The 17,782-nt window shown below is 40.5% G+C and overlaps 1 protein-coding gene and 1 long non-coding RNA gene across 3 annotated transcripts; both read right to left on the bottom strand.

Moving 5' to 3' along the window:
- Window positions 1-2,543: 2,543 nt before the first annotated feature.
- Window positions 2,544-4,139, bottom strand: LOC121982441 (protein LATERAL ROOT PRIMORDIUM 1-like). The gene is made up of 2 exons (XM_042535500.1): window positions 3,114-4,139; window positions 2,544-3,042 (listed from the first exon to the last, which is right to left on the bottom strand). The coding sequence occupies exons 1-2, from the start codon at window positions 3,763-3,765 to the stop codon at window positions 2,702-2,704; spliced, it is 993 nt and encodes a 330-aa protein (XP_042391434.1). The 5' UTR covers window positions 3,766-4,139; the 3' UTR covers window positions 2,544-2,701.
- A 3,248-nt stretch (window positions 4,140-7,387) lies between these two features.
- Window positions 7,388-10,572, bottom strand: LOC121982437. Of its 2 annotated transcripts, XR_006112100.1 has the most exons (5): window positions 10,229-10,572; window positions 9,468-9,582; window positions 9,250-9,303; window positions 8,135-8,657; window positions 7,388-8,052 (listed from the first exon to the last, which is right to left on the bottom strand). It is a non-coding gene; the product is annotated as an uncharacterized LOC121982437 (long non-coding RNA). The 2 variants fall into 2 exon arrangements; XR_006112099.1 differs by having other exon boundaries at window positions 9,468-10,571.
- Window positions 10,573-17,782: the final 7,210 nt, after the last annotated feature.

Genomic DNA, 17,782 nt, shown 5'->3' with positions numbered 1-17,782 from the left:
CCCCAATGTTAGGGACGATGAGCTTGTAAGAAACACTAACTATAAAGACAAGAATCGGTTCCTAGGGCAATCAACGAGTCAAAGCAAATAATCAATAATGAGTCGCCATTACAACTAAAAATCTTGATAAAACAGCAATAACACTTAAAGGAAACATATTTTTAGTTAGTCGCTTGCAAACTCCTTGAATCAACTAACTTAACTGTATAGTTACATAAAATTCTAAAGATAATGATTTTGAATAAGATCACTTAAAAAAATTCCCTCATTACTCTGATTAACTTCCGTATGAGATTACAAATTCATCACTAATCTAAAACGCTAAGAGATAGATTTCAACCAAATAAGCATTAACTCAATCTGGAGAACAAAAGAGCATTTCAGCTTTATAGAAGTCAACCAAGGAACTTCTTAAAAGATCAGCCAGATACTAACCTTTAAACTGCAATTATATTGATAGAATATTTCTTGTACAGCAAAAGGAAGGCCAAAATTGGATTTGATAGTAATTCTACTTTAGCAAAAAAAAAAAAAAAACAATTGAGAGTATGATGATTGAGATATAAGGAAAGTAATTATAGGGCCATCTAACAACGTATAGTGCTGTGAAAACCAAACACATTAGATGAAGAACAATCATACGGCATCAGAACTACTGATCCATCAGTATTAGGATGAAAATATGTAAGAATATTAAAAGCGACAACAAGATATATATAAATATAAACTGAAAGAATTTCTACCGATATCAGATGGGAGATATTGTTTGATAATCATTCAGCTACAGCTAATCATGATGAAAGCAAAAGTGGATATTATTTCAAAATTTTGAAGAACTTAGTATAGTAATGTCAAGTAGCACACACCAAAAAGAATCATGTCATCTCGAGCCGAGATATAGCCTAGCACTCATGATCACATGGAATATAATTCATTTAAAAATCCAAAAGCATTTGGTAGAATCAAATTTACACTATTTTAATATCTATATATCTATAATTGCAAAAGGGGGGAAAATCAACCAGACCATTAATGGAATTTAATTAGAGCTACTTTTAAGTAAGTTTTCTGATTGATGTGTTTCGTCATGTATGGATAACTCCTAATTAAAATTCTTCATCTTCAGAAGTTCTTAAAAGTCTTCATCACCTGTCAAAATAGCTATGTAATAGTCTGACATAAATACTTGTTATTGAACTTGTCAACCATATAAAATTGTTCTGAAACATGAATTAAATTGCTATTCAGAATTTATAAATTAATGTATAAATTTTAGTTCTCACATCTCTCCCTGCCTGTATATTTACATATATGACAATTATTTAATTAAATATTCAAGCAAACATGATTGTGGACCAGTAAGATAAATGAAATCAATTAGTTATGGAACAATGGTAATCACAAAGAATTTTAATAACAAGGACTTCCAATAAAAGGAGTGATAAACAAGCTAAGTCCTATTCATAATCCAGGGAGTTTTATCCTTCCACACCAGCATACACTAATTTGATAATCAAGCAATTTAAGAAATAGACTAAAGGATCAAAACCAGTTATTGTGATCTGTCTCACGAATATTACCTTTAAATTTATATTTTAACTTGAAAATAAAAACGAAATTGTAGTGGTTATTAACTTGGCAATTTCATTAAGTACTATTAATGAACAAGATAATTTGAGTAAATGAGTTGGGTTATGCATTTTGTTTAGTGCTGTTACAAGAAATAAACTGAAACAAAGCACGGAGTAGTGATGAGGATATTTAATGATTAAGTAAATTTCAACAATCAACTAAAACAAATAGAAAAGAAAAGGCATATGGATCTAATTATCAAGTTAAGCTTACATTCCCCAAGTTTCCGTTAAAAGTGAAGCATATACAACCGCTAATCATGGGTGTCATGCTCAAGAATAATGAACGATAAAAACCAATACAAAGCTGAAAACAAATAGGAAAAAAGTAATCAAAGCTGACACTGAGAGGATGGTCAATAGTGAATCCTACAAAAAAGATAAAATCAATGACAATCCTAGTCATTCCCGTGATAAAACCATTCACCACTATTCAACGTCTACTGCTCAGATTCTTGATCTTTGATATGTAGTGGCATGAGTTGATGGGATGACAAAAGGAGAACGGTGAACAGAAAACGTGGAATCACATCACACCGCCCATGGCCTTGGAAAAGAAAGAACCCACAGCAACCATGCTTTTAAGTAACTTGGCACATATGCACACCTAAATGCAAAAAAAAAAAAAAAAAAAAAAAAAACCTCTACTAGTTTCGATACTCCCTCCACCACACACCATCTTTGCTCAGAAACAAGTTCAGAAACTAAACATGATAACTGCAGGAAAGCTACTAAGTAAAACTATACATGGAAGTTACCATTAACAAATTGGGCAACATATGGCCCCCATGGCGAGCTGAGCAGTGCAAATGGAGATGGCCCCATGGCGAACTGAGCAGCGCAATTTACACTGCACCACTTTCACGTCTCTATTCGTCAATGAAAGATGCAGAGAATCACGGCCAGTAACAGTGCAAGAAATAATGGTGATAGGATAGCATTGAAATGGCGTTATAAGAAGACGAGACAGTATCATCGCCATGAATTAAATACAAAGGAAGATATAATCGCCGCTAGCAAAATGAAGAAAGATAAAGGAACATACTGTTACAACAAAGCATCGGGATGATTCATTCATTTATTTGATTATCGTAGTGGGTGCTTCCAATCAATCCACCGCCGAAGGCGTCCGACGGAGACTGCATCGTCGACGAGGAAGCACCGCCGAAGCGATTTCCGAGGTGCAGCTCCGAGATGTTGGGTATAGAGCTCTCCTTGCCGTCGTCGGAGTGGCCGCCACCATCATCGAGACCGTGGTCGTAGAGGAAGCCTTTGAAGACGCGGCCGCCGATCTTGACCATCGCGTGGTAGGCGTACTCGTCGTCGCCGTCGTCGATGGAGGTGACGCGCACGCACTTGAACAGCGCAGGCACTCGCACGTGGCCTGGGAGGTGCTCTTTGACGCCGGCATCTGCGTGAGAAACAAAGCAAGATGAAATTTTTAAAAGTTGTGAAAGGTTTTGCTTTAATCAATTCAATTACCTTGGTGGCTGGAGGTGGTGTCAAAGCTACGAGTGGTGTTGGAGGTGGAGGTGTGGGAGGCGGTGGGCTGAGAGGAGACGATGCGGGGCTTCTTGGAGGCGGAAGTGGAGGTGGAGGAGCCCGCGGCAGCAGAGGTGCCAAGCTGGCGCTCGCGACGGCGAGCGGCGGGAACCCACGTGCTCTTCACGTGTGTAGAGCACTCCAACCCCCGGCTCTTGCAACAAGTCCGGCAGCGGCGGTGACTGCAATCTTTCTTTGCCTGGTTGCCGCAGTCCTGACACGTGGACGCGCCAACGCCGGCCGTGGCGCCGATAATAACGCTGGATTCCAGCATCGGGATTGGCTTCCGAAGGTAATTATAGAGGGTAGGGTTAGGATTAGGATTAGGGTTAGGGTTGGTTTCATGGTGTGCTGGAAACGGGTGACCGTCGTGGTGATACGGTGCTGCCTGCGGCTGGGCGGGTTGCCAGATGTGGATCCCGCCTCCAAGCTTTCCCCGGCCGGCGGGACTGTCGTCATCGACGACGCACGGGGTGGCGGCGAGGAGGGGGATGATGGCGGGGTGGTGCTCCGAGGCGGAGAGCCACGATTCATGGTGGTGCTGTAACGACGCGGCGGAGGCCAGCACCACCGTGCCCATATCAGCAGGCATCCCATAATTAACGGTCTGGCGGCCGCCGCCACCAGTCGCGGAGGAGCTACCCGCGGCCGCCCATACTACGCCCCCGCCGGATCCGCTTCCGCTTCCGGCATTGAATCCGAGGCAGAGGTCGTCTCCCCGGTCGGCGACGGCGGAGGATGCCGCCCAGTCCGCGAAGGCTCCGGTGTCCGAAGGGAAGCGCCTTGCAGAAGCCACCCCGCCTGCTTTTATTCTCTCCCTCTCCCTTTCCTTTCTCTCTGCCTACGCTCACCAAGCCTTTGCTTCACACTCAACCTACAGGCTAAAATCCATCTCTCACCATTCTTTTATTAATTAATATTATATATATATTTTTTGATAAAAACTGAAAAGAAAAAAAAAAAAAAAAAGGTAAAATGATAGTTAAGGAGCTCTGCAGACTGCAATTCCTCTGGTTGGACTTCTGGGCCACTCTCCTTCGCTAGTAGCTTTTCATCCTTCCCCTCTCAACTCTCCACCCAACTTTTCTTTCCTTTTTCCTTCGCCTGTTCTTCCTTTCTTCCTACACGCTCGCGAGTAACGTGCTCTCGTGACCTAAAACTGGAGACGTCAATTACTCGATGGCGATATACGAACCAACTAACTCAAGATTTGTCAACGTGGTTCGGAGCCAATAATTGCGTCCCGAACCCAGATTTGATCGTCGCTCATTCCTTCTGCAATTGCTTTCATTCCATGCATGGGTGGAGATATTTTAATAGTTACATGTGAGGGTGAAAACTTTACAGCAAAAACACGTACACTATTGTTGCCTCTGTCATTACCTTTGCGTATTTTGACCCTCCTCTCTGTGTGAATGGTAGCGAGGCGGAACTGCGGAAGCGAAGCAGAGAGGTTAGAGAGAGAGGGCCCGAATTATTGAAGGTTGGGAAAGCGGACCCCGACGCGCGGCGTGATGGGGCCCGAGGAGCCGCGAGTGTACGGATTCCATCGCAGGTGAGCGCAGGCGCATTCCACCACACAGTCACGCACCCGTAATTTTAGCCGCGGTTGTCTGCGACAGCAAGCTGGTGGTCGCTCGCTGCTGCTTTGAAAACGTCGACCGTGGTCCTGCTTTCTTACAATTTTTTGATGATTTTGAAATGTGCAGGGAGAGGCCTGCGTCCCGCTGCAGCAGACTGCAGGTCAGTAGTGTGGGGATGGAGCTGACAGAGGACAGTGCCATAGCTTCCTCTCCCTTCCAGATCATAAAGGCAGAGATGGGGAGCCATGGGCTCCAATCAAGGGATGGAAGGTTCATGGTTCGTTGGCGTGGGCGGGGAAGGTGGGAAGTGAAGTCCCCGGTTGGAATGGCATGGCATGGGATGGCGTCGATCTGTAGGGTATGGATTGTGGCAGACTAGACCTGTATGCTAAATATGATGTCTGTGTGTCAGTGAATAGGGAGAGAGAGTAGCAGCAGAGAGCCAGAGACAGGAAGCTGTCTTTGTTTCTGCTGCTGCTGCTGCTGCTGCAGGAGTAGGGCAGTGGATGAAGGTGAGCAAAGAGGCGTAGGCCTTCTTCTTGCATACTTGCTTTTTGGGCGATGGCAGTACTGAATGCGCTGCCAGAATGTTTTTGTATGTGGATTTAGATCGGAGAGGGAGGAAGGCTACAGGCCCACCGCTAAAAGGGCAAAAGCATGGCAGGAATCAGAAATACCAGTTCATGATCCACGCCATGCGCAACGGCGGCAAGAGGATAATTATGGAAGACAGAAAAGAAACGTCTTGCGAGCAGGAGAGTGTACAGGAGCATATTTTCAACTGTAATTTAATGCTCCATTGTAAGTTTAAATTATTTACCTAATTAAATAATTATATATATATATAATTATTTATATATATATATTTTGTCTTATATGAGGAAAAGAAAAAAACGGAAGAAAAAAACTTGTCACGGCTTTTATTATAAAGGATTCATTTATAATTGATACGGTGCATATTTTATGGGGTGATGATGTGATTATGAGTCAAGAGTACAAGAGGGTTAAAAGTCAAGATGACCTGGAGGTCAGGAAGATCAGAAGTCAAATCTCCGTAGCCGGTCAGCAGTCAAACTGACATGGACAGCAGAGAGGTCAAAAGTCAAAGTTAAAGAAGAGGATTATAAGACCAGTCCTGATAGTAGGTAATAAACGGACACGCGGGCCAGATATAGCTGAGGACTGAGACTACAAGTTAATTAAAGGTCTGAACACAGACCTGACGTGCAGGTCGGGACATCCAAGCCAAGGGTCAGAGGTCTGGCACAGACCCAGCGTGCAGGTCGGGATGTACAAGGCATGAATAGCAGCGAACAGTAAACAAGTCTGGACACAGACCCAGCGTGCAGGTCGGGACATCCAAGTCAAGGATCAGAGGTTTGACACAGACCCAGCGTGCAGGTCGGGATGTACAAGTCATGGATAACAGAACAGTAAACGGGTCTGGACACAGACCCAGCGTGCAGGTCGGGAGATCCAAGCCAAGGGTCAGATTTCTGGCACAGACCTAGCGTGGAGGTCGAGACATCCAAGCCAAGGGTCAGATTTCTGGCACAGACCTAGCGTGGAGGTCGAGACATCCAAGCCAAGGGTCAGATTTCTGGCACAGACCTGGCGTGCAGGTCGGGACATCCAAGCCAAGGGTCAGAGGTCTAGCATAGACCCATCGTGCAGGTCGGGATGTACAAGCCATGAATAGCAGCGAACAGTAAACGGGTCTGGACACAAACCCAGCGTGCAAGTCGGGACATCCAAGCCAAGGATCAGAGGTCTGACATAGACCCAGCGTGCAGGTCAGGATGTACAAGCCATGGATAGCAGAACAGTAAACGGGTCTGGACACAGACCCAGCGTGCAGGTCGGGATGTACAAGCCATGAATATCAGCGAACAGTAAACGGGTCGGAACGTAGATCTAGCTGGCAGATCGGGATGTAGAGACCGTAAATCGTAGATGACAAAGGCGGGTCGAAATGCAAGCTTAAAACACAGATCGGGACATACAAGTTGGATAATAATATATAAAAGTAGAGCGGGTACAGATCTCGGAAGGCAGACTTGACGTCCAAACGTTACAAGACAAACAAGCCAAGGAATCGTAACCGCTTATCAGAGAATATCAGAATAATCAGCATGTCAGGGAATATTCTCACAGGTAGAGCTCATTACCCATTTTGATTCCATCGTCAGCCTATGAAAAGGTGTCACCTGTCATCCACCGTCAGACAAAGCCTGGCAGCCGACATTCCCTGACACCCGTCAGACCCAGAAACTTCCGTTGTAATATAAAAAGGGCGGCTTTGTCCCTTACGCATGTACGCTCACTCGTCATTTCTCACTGGTTTTTACTTTTCGTCCTTTCTCTGTGATTTCTGAGGAAAAAGTACCTGACTTGAGCATCGGAGGACCTGACCCAGGAACTTTTTCTCTGATTTCTGGTCTCTAACGACTGGTGGACTCGTCTAAGTGTGCGCAGAGCGACAGCGTCATCGTCCTGGTCATCTCTCTCCGTTAACCGCCCGTGCGAACCTTTCCAGGGGGTACCCATTAGATTCAACCCTTCAGCGATTTTTCGTCAACCTTCCGCACAATAAGATCCACCTTCATCCGATTTAATTTCCGGACGACGAGATCAATAATGATTCACTCTTCAGATAATGGAGGATGACACAGATCAAATAGAACTGGATCCATAGTTCAACCAAATAAGACAAAACCATTTTTGCTTTTTAGTTAAAAAAAAATAACTTTTATAAACTAAAAAGAAATCCAGTCTTGACCCAATGATAAACCTTATTCAAGATATTAGGTCTCGAGCCATCATCACGTTGGATTGTTCTTCAAGTTTGGTGTGCAGTCTCTTATTTGATGATGTAACTTTAGAAATTAATCCTACTGCACGTTTCTTGATCTATGAGATACGATTTGCAAAGCATCAGCTGGATTATAGTAAAATATTAGCGGTCATTGAGGATGTTGAACTTATCTTGAAACACTGAGCATGAGGCATAGTGATTTAGAAATATTTTAGAAGTCGTCAACAACGTGATTGACTGACTTTCAGGACTTCATTGGCACGTTTTTTTATTTTGGACGATTGAGAACAAACGGCACTGGGGCATATCGCCACGCCAGGATCGGGCTGTTGTTGTCAGCAAAGTCTCATCTCGGCGGCTAACAAAATCAACTCTAAGATAAAAATATCTTGAAGAGTAAGACACCCATTCTGAAAAATATGCACGCTTGTATGAGTTCCGAGATTTTTTTTTCCCCAGGATATTCGTGTTGGTGATTTGACTGCAATTCAAATTGACAAAAAAAAATTAAGTGTGACCGTTGAAAAACCCACAATGAAATTAAGTAGTTAAATGATAATTACCCTTCATAATTCTCCCAGCCGCCTCAAATGGGTGGATGCATCATGACATCGAGTGGCTTGTTACTGAACTCCAAGTGAAAGGAACTCTTGATGAGATGACAAACGCCATCCAAATCATTGGCGAGCAAGGCACAGTGTCATTCTCGCTATGGTGCTCCACCCAGCATTGAGCAGTGACATGTCGTCTTCTCAACTCCATAATATCTTAAATGAGGTGCACTTCTGACTGTAATTATTCTTCTCCTAAGAACCGTACATTGCAACGTGCTTCCTTCAGGCGAGATCCACGAGGAAGAAGCATACACAAACAAGGTTGCAAAACAAAGGAGTTCGCCAAAATCCTAATAAACTTTTCTCCGTGCCTATTCAGTGTGATGCCAACATTCTTTTCCAAAATATCGTGCCTCTGTTTCTCTAATAAAATTTGCTAAGAATTGAGCAAGCCCATCGTTTATTCTTGGGATATAAATCCAGTTCATTGCAAAAATTGAATGAGATCAAAGCAAGCAATCAGCAATATGTCCTGTAGATAACAATGTCAAGGAGAATATAATTAATCTAAAGAAATAACAATTTGATTGCTTTGCATGCAAAAGAGTCTTTCAAAATTGCATGTAAGTTGTAGTCATTACAATTTTAGAGATTTTGAAAAATTTGAGTCTTGCAGTTTTATTGTTTTGAGATCTTTATTAATACCAGAATCATCGCAATACAAATCTGCCACACAGACTCAATGGATAAAGCAGCATATGGAAAAAGAGAAACGACTTAATCTGATGATAATCCTGAAAGGAGTCTATCAGTTTGAACTGAAAAATATGAATTAACTATGCTTTGATAACCCAACAGTGCAGCCATGTATATGCTTTGGCTGAATTAACTATGAAATACACCTCAAATCATGTTGATATCAAGTAACCGCACCAAAAGTTCCATAGGCAGGGACAGCCAAATTTCTCAACAACTTCAAAGAAATAAAACCCCACAAGAATTTGAGACCGACATAGCAAGTTGTATTTTTGAAGAATTTAAGACTTTTCTATTATCAAATTAATGCAGGTATCAAGCGGATAATATGGTGAGTTAATCACTAATTGTTAAACTCTATTACTCACCTTGTGAGAGTGAGAGTGATGCACCGTGCCCATCATTATCTGTTGAAAGAAAACCTTTAAAAAAAAAAATATCAGCCTTCTCTTTTAGTATTAGATTTGCAAGACCTTAACTATCCATTAAATTAATAAAAAAAAGTTGTGACCATAAATATCAAATATGATGTATCAAATGTCTCCTCCATAATGGAGCAACAATAACAAATGTGGTTAAAGCATACCCAGTGTACTAAGAAGCTAAAGCCCATTACTTCTGAACGAGTTTGCAAACTACTAAGCTCTGGAATAATGACACCAACATCAGGTCAAACTCCTAGAGTAAATATGAATAGGTATCTGCATATCAACGAGAAAATATTACTTTGAAATTGAAAAAGTCAAGAGAGTCATACATTTTTTTTTTTATCATCGCCAAATCCTATATCAAAAGAGAAAGATTGAACCTTCTCTATCTCTAGGAACACATAATCCATGAATTAGATACAGACATTGATGAACCCATCTTCAATACTAATACCCAACTTTAACAGTGGTTGCTGTAGTAATTTATCATGATAACCAATTATTTATACAAATTTCTCTAAGCATAGGATAAAATTTAAATGCAGTCTAAAAACTTTAAGTTATCACAAAAATAATATCAAAATTTACTAGAAAATATCTTATCCGTTTGGTGATAATTTCATCTACTAGAAATAATTTAGTTGCATGTAAATCAAGTCTAGGTAGCATAAAGAAGGGATTCGGTAATACAAAGCAATGCACCAAATATTATAGAAGAGAACCATAAATCAATTATAAGCATGAACAACGTTAGAAAACAAGGATTCTGAATGTTGATGATGCATCAACTCCTAGGAATTAACAAGGTCACTTTGTTCTTGCTACGGAAACAAGAATCAACTCCTGTCTTATGTGAATATTTTAAACATAACATAAAAATTAAATAGATCTTCCCAAGTCGGAGGAATCATGATCTGACAAGTTATGTGGCTGCCGCTTCATTTCCAGCTAGGCCGTCTCTCCTTCATCAAATTCTTCATCACTGGACCCGTCATATTCGCTGTCCTCTTCGCCCTCGCGTTCGTCGTTATTGGAGGAGACGGGAGGAGGTGGAGGATGATTGGGAGCGGGGGAGACGACGGATATCTTGTTGGGAGAACGGAGAGAGAGAGAGAGAGATACACCTTCTTCTCGTCTCGTTCCACTTCCTCCGATGAGGTGTAAGAAAACGCGGAATCAGAGTCGGACTCCGGATCAGAAGTGATGGTCAGCAGCGGCGGCGAAATTGAAGAAGGCGAAAGGTTTTAGGGGTTTTCTCAACAGAAATATCAAAATTGAATAATAATTTATTCAACAGCTAAAATCATTAGAAAAACAATGATTGGTTTACCAAAAGAAACGGTATGTTTCTTTATTTATCAAAATAAACATCCTGATTTTAAAACTATAAAAAGAACATAAAAAACCGTATCATTCCCTTCTTATCCCTCTCATCAACCTCCTAAATCTTCTCCCTCCGGACGTCATTTTCCATTGCATCCAACCCCATTTGTTTAGTTTTAAATTTAAAATTAATAAAATAGTTCAGATACATACGAGATTCATTCTCCTCTTTCTTAACTCATGGAAATCCATCGTCATTGACCGCCACCGAAATCTTACCTTCATGTGTCTCGACGTCCAGGGTTCCGACGGAATCCACACAGTGTGTCCCTCTAAGGCAACGTCAAGACTTTCCGATGAAATCCGCACATCTAAGGCAACGGACGTTAAGGGTCTCCGATGAAATCCGCACAGAGATCTGTCCATTCAAGTGTTTAGGGTTTTGTTTGCCTAAATATTCTCCTTTTAGAATGAAGCAAGAAGGTGCGATAGTAAAGGTAAGTATCATGAACTTGTTTAACTCATAGGATATATCCAAAAATCATAGGATATATTCAGAAAGCACCTGATATGGATTATCACGTTGGGTCTGATATGATAAAATCAAGACCAACGTGGACCTGATATGGTAAAATATCAAACTCGACGTGAGCCTGATATGATCCCATATCAAGCCCAACGTGGGCCTGATATGGTCCCATATCAGGCCCTCCAAAATGATATGAAGCTCGATTTGGAAAGCATTCTACCAGTTTTAATTTTGTTGTTAATAAATTAAATTTGTAAAAATTATAGGTTGTAGTTGATTTTGGCCGGAAACTATATTGGAACAGTGTGTTAGGTTACTTTAACTGTTTTTTTGACCATCCACAATCAAAGGAAAGCATCATGGAGCTATTATTTTACATGATCGACACATAGCGATGATCAAACAGTCTTCCTTTTGTTTTTGTTTTGGACATAGAAGAAATCTAGCATACCTGTGGTATACTAGTTAATATATTTGAAAATTGGGATTTAACATCTCAAACCTTTAGATTCTTAGGTACAACTCCCAGTTTTTAATAATTTATTTTAAGCGCCGAATAGTTTTAGAAATTTAATGTCTTATTTTTTTTTTGCATTTTGGTATATAAAAAAATATCTTACAATATAACTATTAATTTGTGGTTTTCAGATGTACCTATTGCATTTACACGAAGAGACGTATCTTTATTACTTGGTATTACAGACCAAGGTGTTTCGGTTCCTTTAAATTCAAATCAAGCATCGAGTGACCTCTTTTTTGCTCACTTCTCAAATAACAAACCCAAAACCATATCAAAATTTGAGGAGTTGCTGAAATTTTATTCCAATAGCGTTGGAGCACATGTTGATGTTTTATTATTTTGTAAATTCTACATTTTATATATATTTATTTGTATCTTATTTTCTTCTAGTACGTATAAACTTCCTTTAGGTCTTATAGATATAGTAGATGATTTTGAGAATCTTGGTAGATTCAACTGTGTTGAAGTCATCCATCAATTTATGACTCCACAATTAGCTACGATTGGGGATTTATTTTCATCAACTCAGACATATGACCCCAAGACCACCTCACTCCCTTACCTAAAGGCCCTTACCTAAAGGGATTTGTTGGTCTTTTGCCTGTGAGTATATTTTTTTTATATTAAATTTGATAATATTTTGTGGATATTTATGATTATGTAACACTTATTATGATGAATCAGGCATGGTTTTTGGAGCATGCTCCAATTCAAAAATCATACAATATAAAAGATGCACGAATAAATAAGTGGAGAAATATTCCTTCACATATTAGTAAGGTGAGGACCTTGTTAGACCGAGTATTACCTGAAGAGATAAATATTGAAGACTCTCACCTATTCAAAGTAAATATACAGTTTACTACATTTGTTTTTATAATTGTATAGGTTATGATTGAATTAATCCCTACCGAATTTGAAAAAACATTGGTTGAGAACCTTGATTTGGCTGATGATATTCCACGCCCAATGAAGACACCACAATTAGATGACACCGAAGCCAGATGGCAAGGTAATAAGGAATGTCGTAAATGCATTGTTTAAACAAACCGAATCAAGGTGCTAACATTGGAGAACATGCATTTGAATGAAAGGGTGAAAGAATTAATCGAAATAATAGAAAATAAAGCCATGCAAGGTCAATCAAGCAAGCGTGTAGTTGATCTACAAAACCCCAGTTGTTTTTGGAACAAGGAGTAGGAGAGTACGTGACCGTAGTCAGTATGATTATAAGGATACTCCAAGTGATAGTCCAGTGGGACGAAAACTTTTACCTAAGAGGAAGCAGAGCAAAATATAATATGCAAGTCTATCGAGAACATCATAGCAGTAGAAGAGACTGAAAAAAATTGTAAAAGAAGGTGAAGCTAAAGATGTTATTGATAAGGGCAAAGGAAAACTTAATGTGGATGATATGAAAGAATAAACAGAGATTATTTCAATGTCGGAAGGCAATTCTAAAGAAGAGGCAGAAAAAGATGCACTTAGAATTGCACAACTCAACAAAATGAGAAAATAAGTCATTGCCGTAAGTGTGTATATACATTTTAATTAGTTTTAGATGTTAGATTTAAATTATTAATTAAATGTGTTTAATGTTTATGCTCGTAGTATGCGAAGAAGCAATTTAAGACTTCGAAGAAGAAAAAATAAGACAAAGATGTGACCTACCTGTTAAAACAATTAGAAAACTTAAAGTATGGTAGTGTGAAGTCTGTAATACATAGTATATTTAATTTATTAAAAAATAATGAAAATTATCTGGTTCATTCCTTAATTTATTATAGTAATTGATTTACTTTGCAGGTGTGTAACTGTTGGTGCAATATTCCCCAGGTCAAGGTTGACCGTGTTGACTGAGCTTGAATTGAGTCAAGCTCGAGTCTTGATGTTGTGGTTTCAATGTTTGACAATATATGTAGTCAATACATGAAGATTGTAGGTGCAATTGTTCATGTGTGAAGGAGAGTCAAGTAGGTCAAGATTGACTAGATACTTGACTGGAAATCCTAGTGAGTGAAGCTAGGTGAAAGTCCTAGTGAGTGAAGTCAGGCAGATGGAAAGTCCTAACTGGGAAGTTAGGCAATGGGAAATCCTAGTGAGTGAAGCTAGGTGAAAGTCCTGGTGAGTGAAGCCAGGCAGATGGAAAAACCTAGTAAGTGAAGCTAGGCAGAAGGAAATTCTGGTGAGTGAAGCCAGGTGAAAGTCCTGGTGAGTGAAGCCAGGTGAAAGACCTAGTGAGTGAAGCTAGGCAGTTGGAAGACCTAGTGAGTGAAGTTTGGCAGAATGAAGTCCTGGTGAGTGAAGCCAGGCACGAGGAAATCCAGATAGATCAAGGCTGATCGGACATCTGGTGTTGGAAAGTCCAAGTAGGTCAAAGGGATTGACTGGATACTTGGCACGAGGAGAAAAGTCCAAGTGGGTCAAAGGGATTGACCGGACACTTGGTGAGGGTGTCCTAGCAGGTCAAGGGTGACCGGATGCTAGGCATGATGAACCAACAAGTCATGGTTGACCAGATGTTGGTTTAGGAGGCTTTAGACTTGATTTTGGGAGAAATCATGAGCTGAATCGATCAGTCGATCGATTGGCTCATGCCCAATCGATCGGCATATCGATTGGGCGAGTCTTCGTGACAAGCCTCCTCCCAATCGATCAGTGGATCGATTGGGACGAGTGCGCGATCGCACAGAACAACTCTGGATCGATCAGTTGATCGATCTATAGCCCCCAATCGATTAGTGGATCGCTTGAGAGCTACGATTTCGCGCGATAAGCCCTGGATCGATCGGCCGATCGATCCAGGCAATTCTCGAGAGCACAGAGGTGCTCTGGATCGATCAGTCGATCTTTCCAAAGCCTCCCCAATCGATTGGGAGCAATCCGATCGATTGGGATCCGACCGTTGGCGTCGTATTTAGCTGCTGGCGAGCTGTTCTCTCGGTAGAACTTACACTGTTTCATCTCAAATCTTTACAGGGCTTCCAAAGCTTCTCCACAAAGTTCTCACCGCCAGATCTTGAGGGTTCTTGGAGGTTTGTCTAATTTAAGAGGCGAATCTACAGCCGAAGAACAAATCTAGGGTTAGGGTTTTCTTGTGCAAACTTATAAGCTCTTGCTTGTATTTTGTTCCCTTTCCCTTTCTTCTTGTAGTGTGAACTTGTAGGGCTTCTCCTCCTTGGGTAGTTACCATAAAGGAGTGTTTTTCATAGTGGAGGGTGCGTGAGTGTGTGGATCATTGGATTAGTCACCTCTTCTTGAGGTAGATACCAAGTAAATCCTTAGTGTTAGCATTGTGTTTGTTTTCTTTGTATTTTCCGCTGCATATCTTTGAAGAAACAAGCAACGAAGAGCATGACGAGCGCACCGAGCTATTCACCCCCCCCCCCCTCTAGCTACACATTCGGTCCCAACAAGTGGTATCAAAGCCAAGTTGCTCTTCACCGGAATCATCGCCGGAAAGGGAAAAAGCTAGAGGGTGAAGAAGTTGGAGCAATTCTACAAGTCGAAGACTTCATCACAAAAAGCTCAACTTCAAATGGAATTCCAAGACGGTCTTGGATTTGATACAAGGGTGCCTCCATCATTTACTTCAACAAGCTTTAATCTTTGGAAATCAAAGATCGAGAATTCCTTGATGATGGAGATAGAGCAATGGTTTGCTCTTATGGAAGGTTTTGAAGTTCCAACAAACTCCAAGGGCAAGCCTCTCAAGAAAAGCAAATGGAGTCAAGAGCAAGTTCAAAGGAGCAAAGCAAATGATAAAGTGACCAAGCTTTTGGTCAATTTATTGCCAAGCAATATTTTGGCTCAAGTTGGAGATTTCAAGGATGCCAAGGAGCTTTGGAGCAAGTTGACAAAGATTCATGAGATCCCCTCCACTGTACAAATTCAAGAAGAATCCAAAGAGGGTGACTCATTGGATCAAGACCAAGAGGAAGAGGACTCCGAGGTTGAGAGATGCTCAACTTCCGAAGAAGAAGTCCAAGAAACTTCATCTTCAAAGGAGTACAATGAAAAGGACAAAGAGGGAGCATACTCTTTGTTCCAAATACAAGATGAAGATGATGAAGCCTCCACCTCTAGGATTGAGGGGGAGCAACTTTTAGTGACACCGGATCAAGAAGAAGGAGAAGTCTCCACATCCGGGTCAAGAGAAGAAGAGGATGAAGAAGTTTCCACCTCCACAAGTCGAGTCAAATCCATTGGAGGAGCATCATTATCGGATCAAGAGGAAGCCTCTACCTCCGGAACAAAAGGAGAAGATGTCCTCCCTACACATGAAGGTATAAATATTTCAATTAAAAATAAAAATCATATTATATGTTTTGAGTGTAGGGAACATGGGCACTACAAGAGCAAGTGTCCCAAATTGGCCAAGATGAAGGGCCAAGTGGCATTAAAGGGCAAGGAGAAGCTCAAGGAGACCGCTCCCGGAACAAAGAGGAATAAGGAGCACATCGTGTGCTTCTTGTGCAACCAAAAGGGACATTATAGGAGTCAATGTCCCAAGGGGAAGAAAACGGTCAAGGCTCATGGAGGAAGCATAATTCAAGGGGGAGCCTCCAAGGAAAAACGAAAGGTATCATTTATTGAACCTACTCCTTTAAATAATGGTAAAAAGCATGCTAATTCAAGTTTGTATCATTTTAATGCTATTTACCATGAAAATAGAAAGCATGATAGCATTAAAGAAAAACATGTAGCTCTTCATGCTAAAACTACCACACCTAGGGTTAGGAAGGTAAATGAAAATCTAGGTAAGAAAACTAGGGGTTTTAGTTATAGGTCTAGAAATAAAAATGCTCATGGATTTAATGAAAAACCAAAAACTAAGGATTTAATGATAGAAAATCAAGTCTTGAGGTCAAGGCTTGATAAAATGGAAAAGACCCTAAAAATGATGGAAAATATCCTAAAAGGGTAAAATGAGCAAAACCTAGGTCTAGGAGTACAACAAGGGTCATCCAAGGGCCATAGAGGTTTGAGATACAAACCTAAGGCTAAGAAGGATGTAATCTCTTACCATAGGGTTCCATATAGTTATGGAACCAACCCTAGGTCAAGTGATCAAGTCAAAAATACAAGGGAAGTTATCCCTAGAAGTATTTTTGCAACAAACGTGACTAAGACTTCTAAGAAGTCTAAGAAAGTCACTAACAAGATCACAAGGGAGGCTATCCCTAGAGTTGACCTAGAGAAGGTGACCAAGGCTTCTAAGAAGCCTAACAAGGTCACTAGGAAGGGATCTAGGGAGGTTATCTCTAGTGAATACCTAGAGCATCCAAGGAGTACCAATAGGTGTTGGGTTCCTAGGAGCATTTTCTCTAACCCTTAGATGGGTTAGAGAGTGTCAACTCTAATTGAAAGGGTAGTTAACCCAATCATGATGAAGTTGATACTCTAAGAGTATTTTCAAGGTTATTATTAACCTTTGAAAATGATAAGGATAAAATGCTTACTCTTGGTAAGAGTAAAAGGTGTCACATTTTGAGAAATTGGATGATATTTTAAGTGACACAAATTGAGAAAATCATAAGAACTACCAAGTTGGGATTTTGGTATGTTCTTAGGAAATTAAAGGCAATTTATGCCTTAACGTAAGGTGGTTACTCTTTGAGAGAGTAATTTGTGCCAAATTTTGAGGAATATGCTTAATTTAAATTGGCACAATGTAGCAAAAGGCAAAGAAAATGTCAAAATTGAGTTTTGGCATATTCTTGATGAAATTGGGCAATCTAGGATTTAGCTAAGGTTTTTAGAATACTTAGATAGGTAATCTAGGTATATTTCATTAATGCTAAAACTTGTCATGCTTTGTTTGCCCATCATATGTCATGACATCATGTTTATTTTTGCATTCACATTTTATTATGAAAAATACAAAAATATCATGTCATGTCATACATACATCATATAGTTATAGGAAATTTTCTTTTGAAAATTATTTCTTTTTGATGTATGTCATAACATCATCATGCATTATTTTTTTCCTTGTAAATTAAGGACTAATGACATTCATTAATGTGTAACATCCTTGGTGGATGTTCATCACCTCAAAATGCCCAGATAAATATGCATGATCCCTAGAATAGGGTAAA

Source organism: Zingiber officinale, chromosome 1B (genome assembly GCF_018446385.1).
Source record: "Zingiber officinale cultivar Zhangliang chromosome 1B, Zo_v1.1, whole genome shotgun sequence".
In the NCBI taxonomy this organism is placed as follows: Eukaryota; Viridiplantae; Streptophyta; class Magnoliopsida; order Zingiberales; family Zingiberaceae; genus Zingiber; species Zingiber officinale.
The sequence above is the reverse complement of the archived record's forward strand: the minus strand, read 5'-3'. Positions and strand labels throughout refer to the sequence as shown.

Coding starts and splice junctions, on each gene's coding strand:
- LOC121982441 (XM_042535500.1), bottom strand. CDS start 3,765: ATGCCTGCTGATATGGGCACGGTGGTGCTGGCCTCCGCCGCGTCGTTA. Junction 3,043..3,113: donor CACCACCTCCAGCCACCAAG/GTAATTGAATTG, acceptor TTTCTCACGCAG/ATGCCGGCGTCAAAGAGCAC.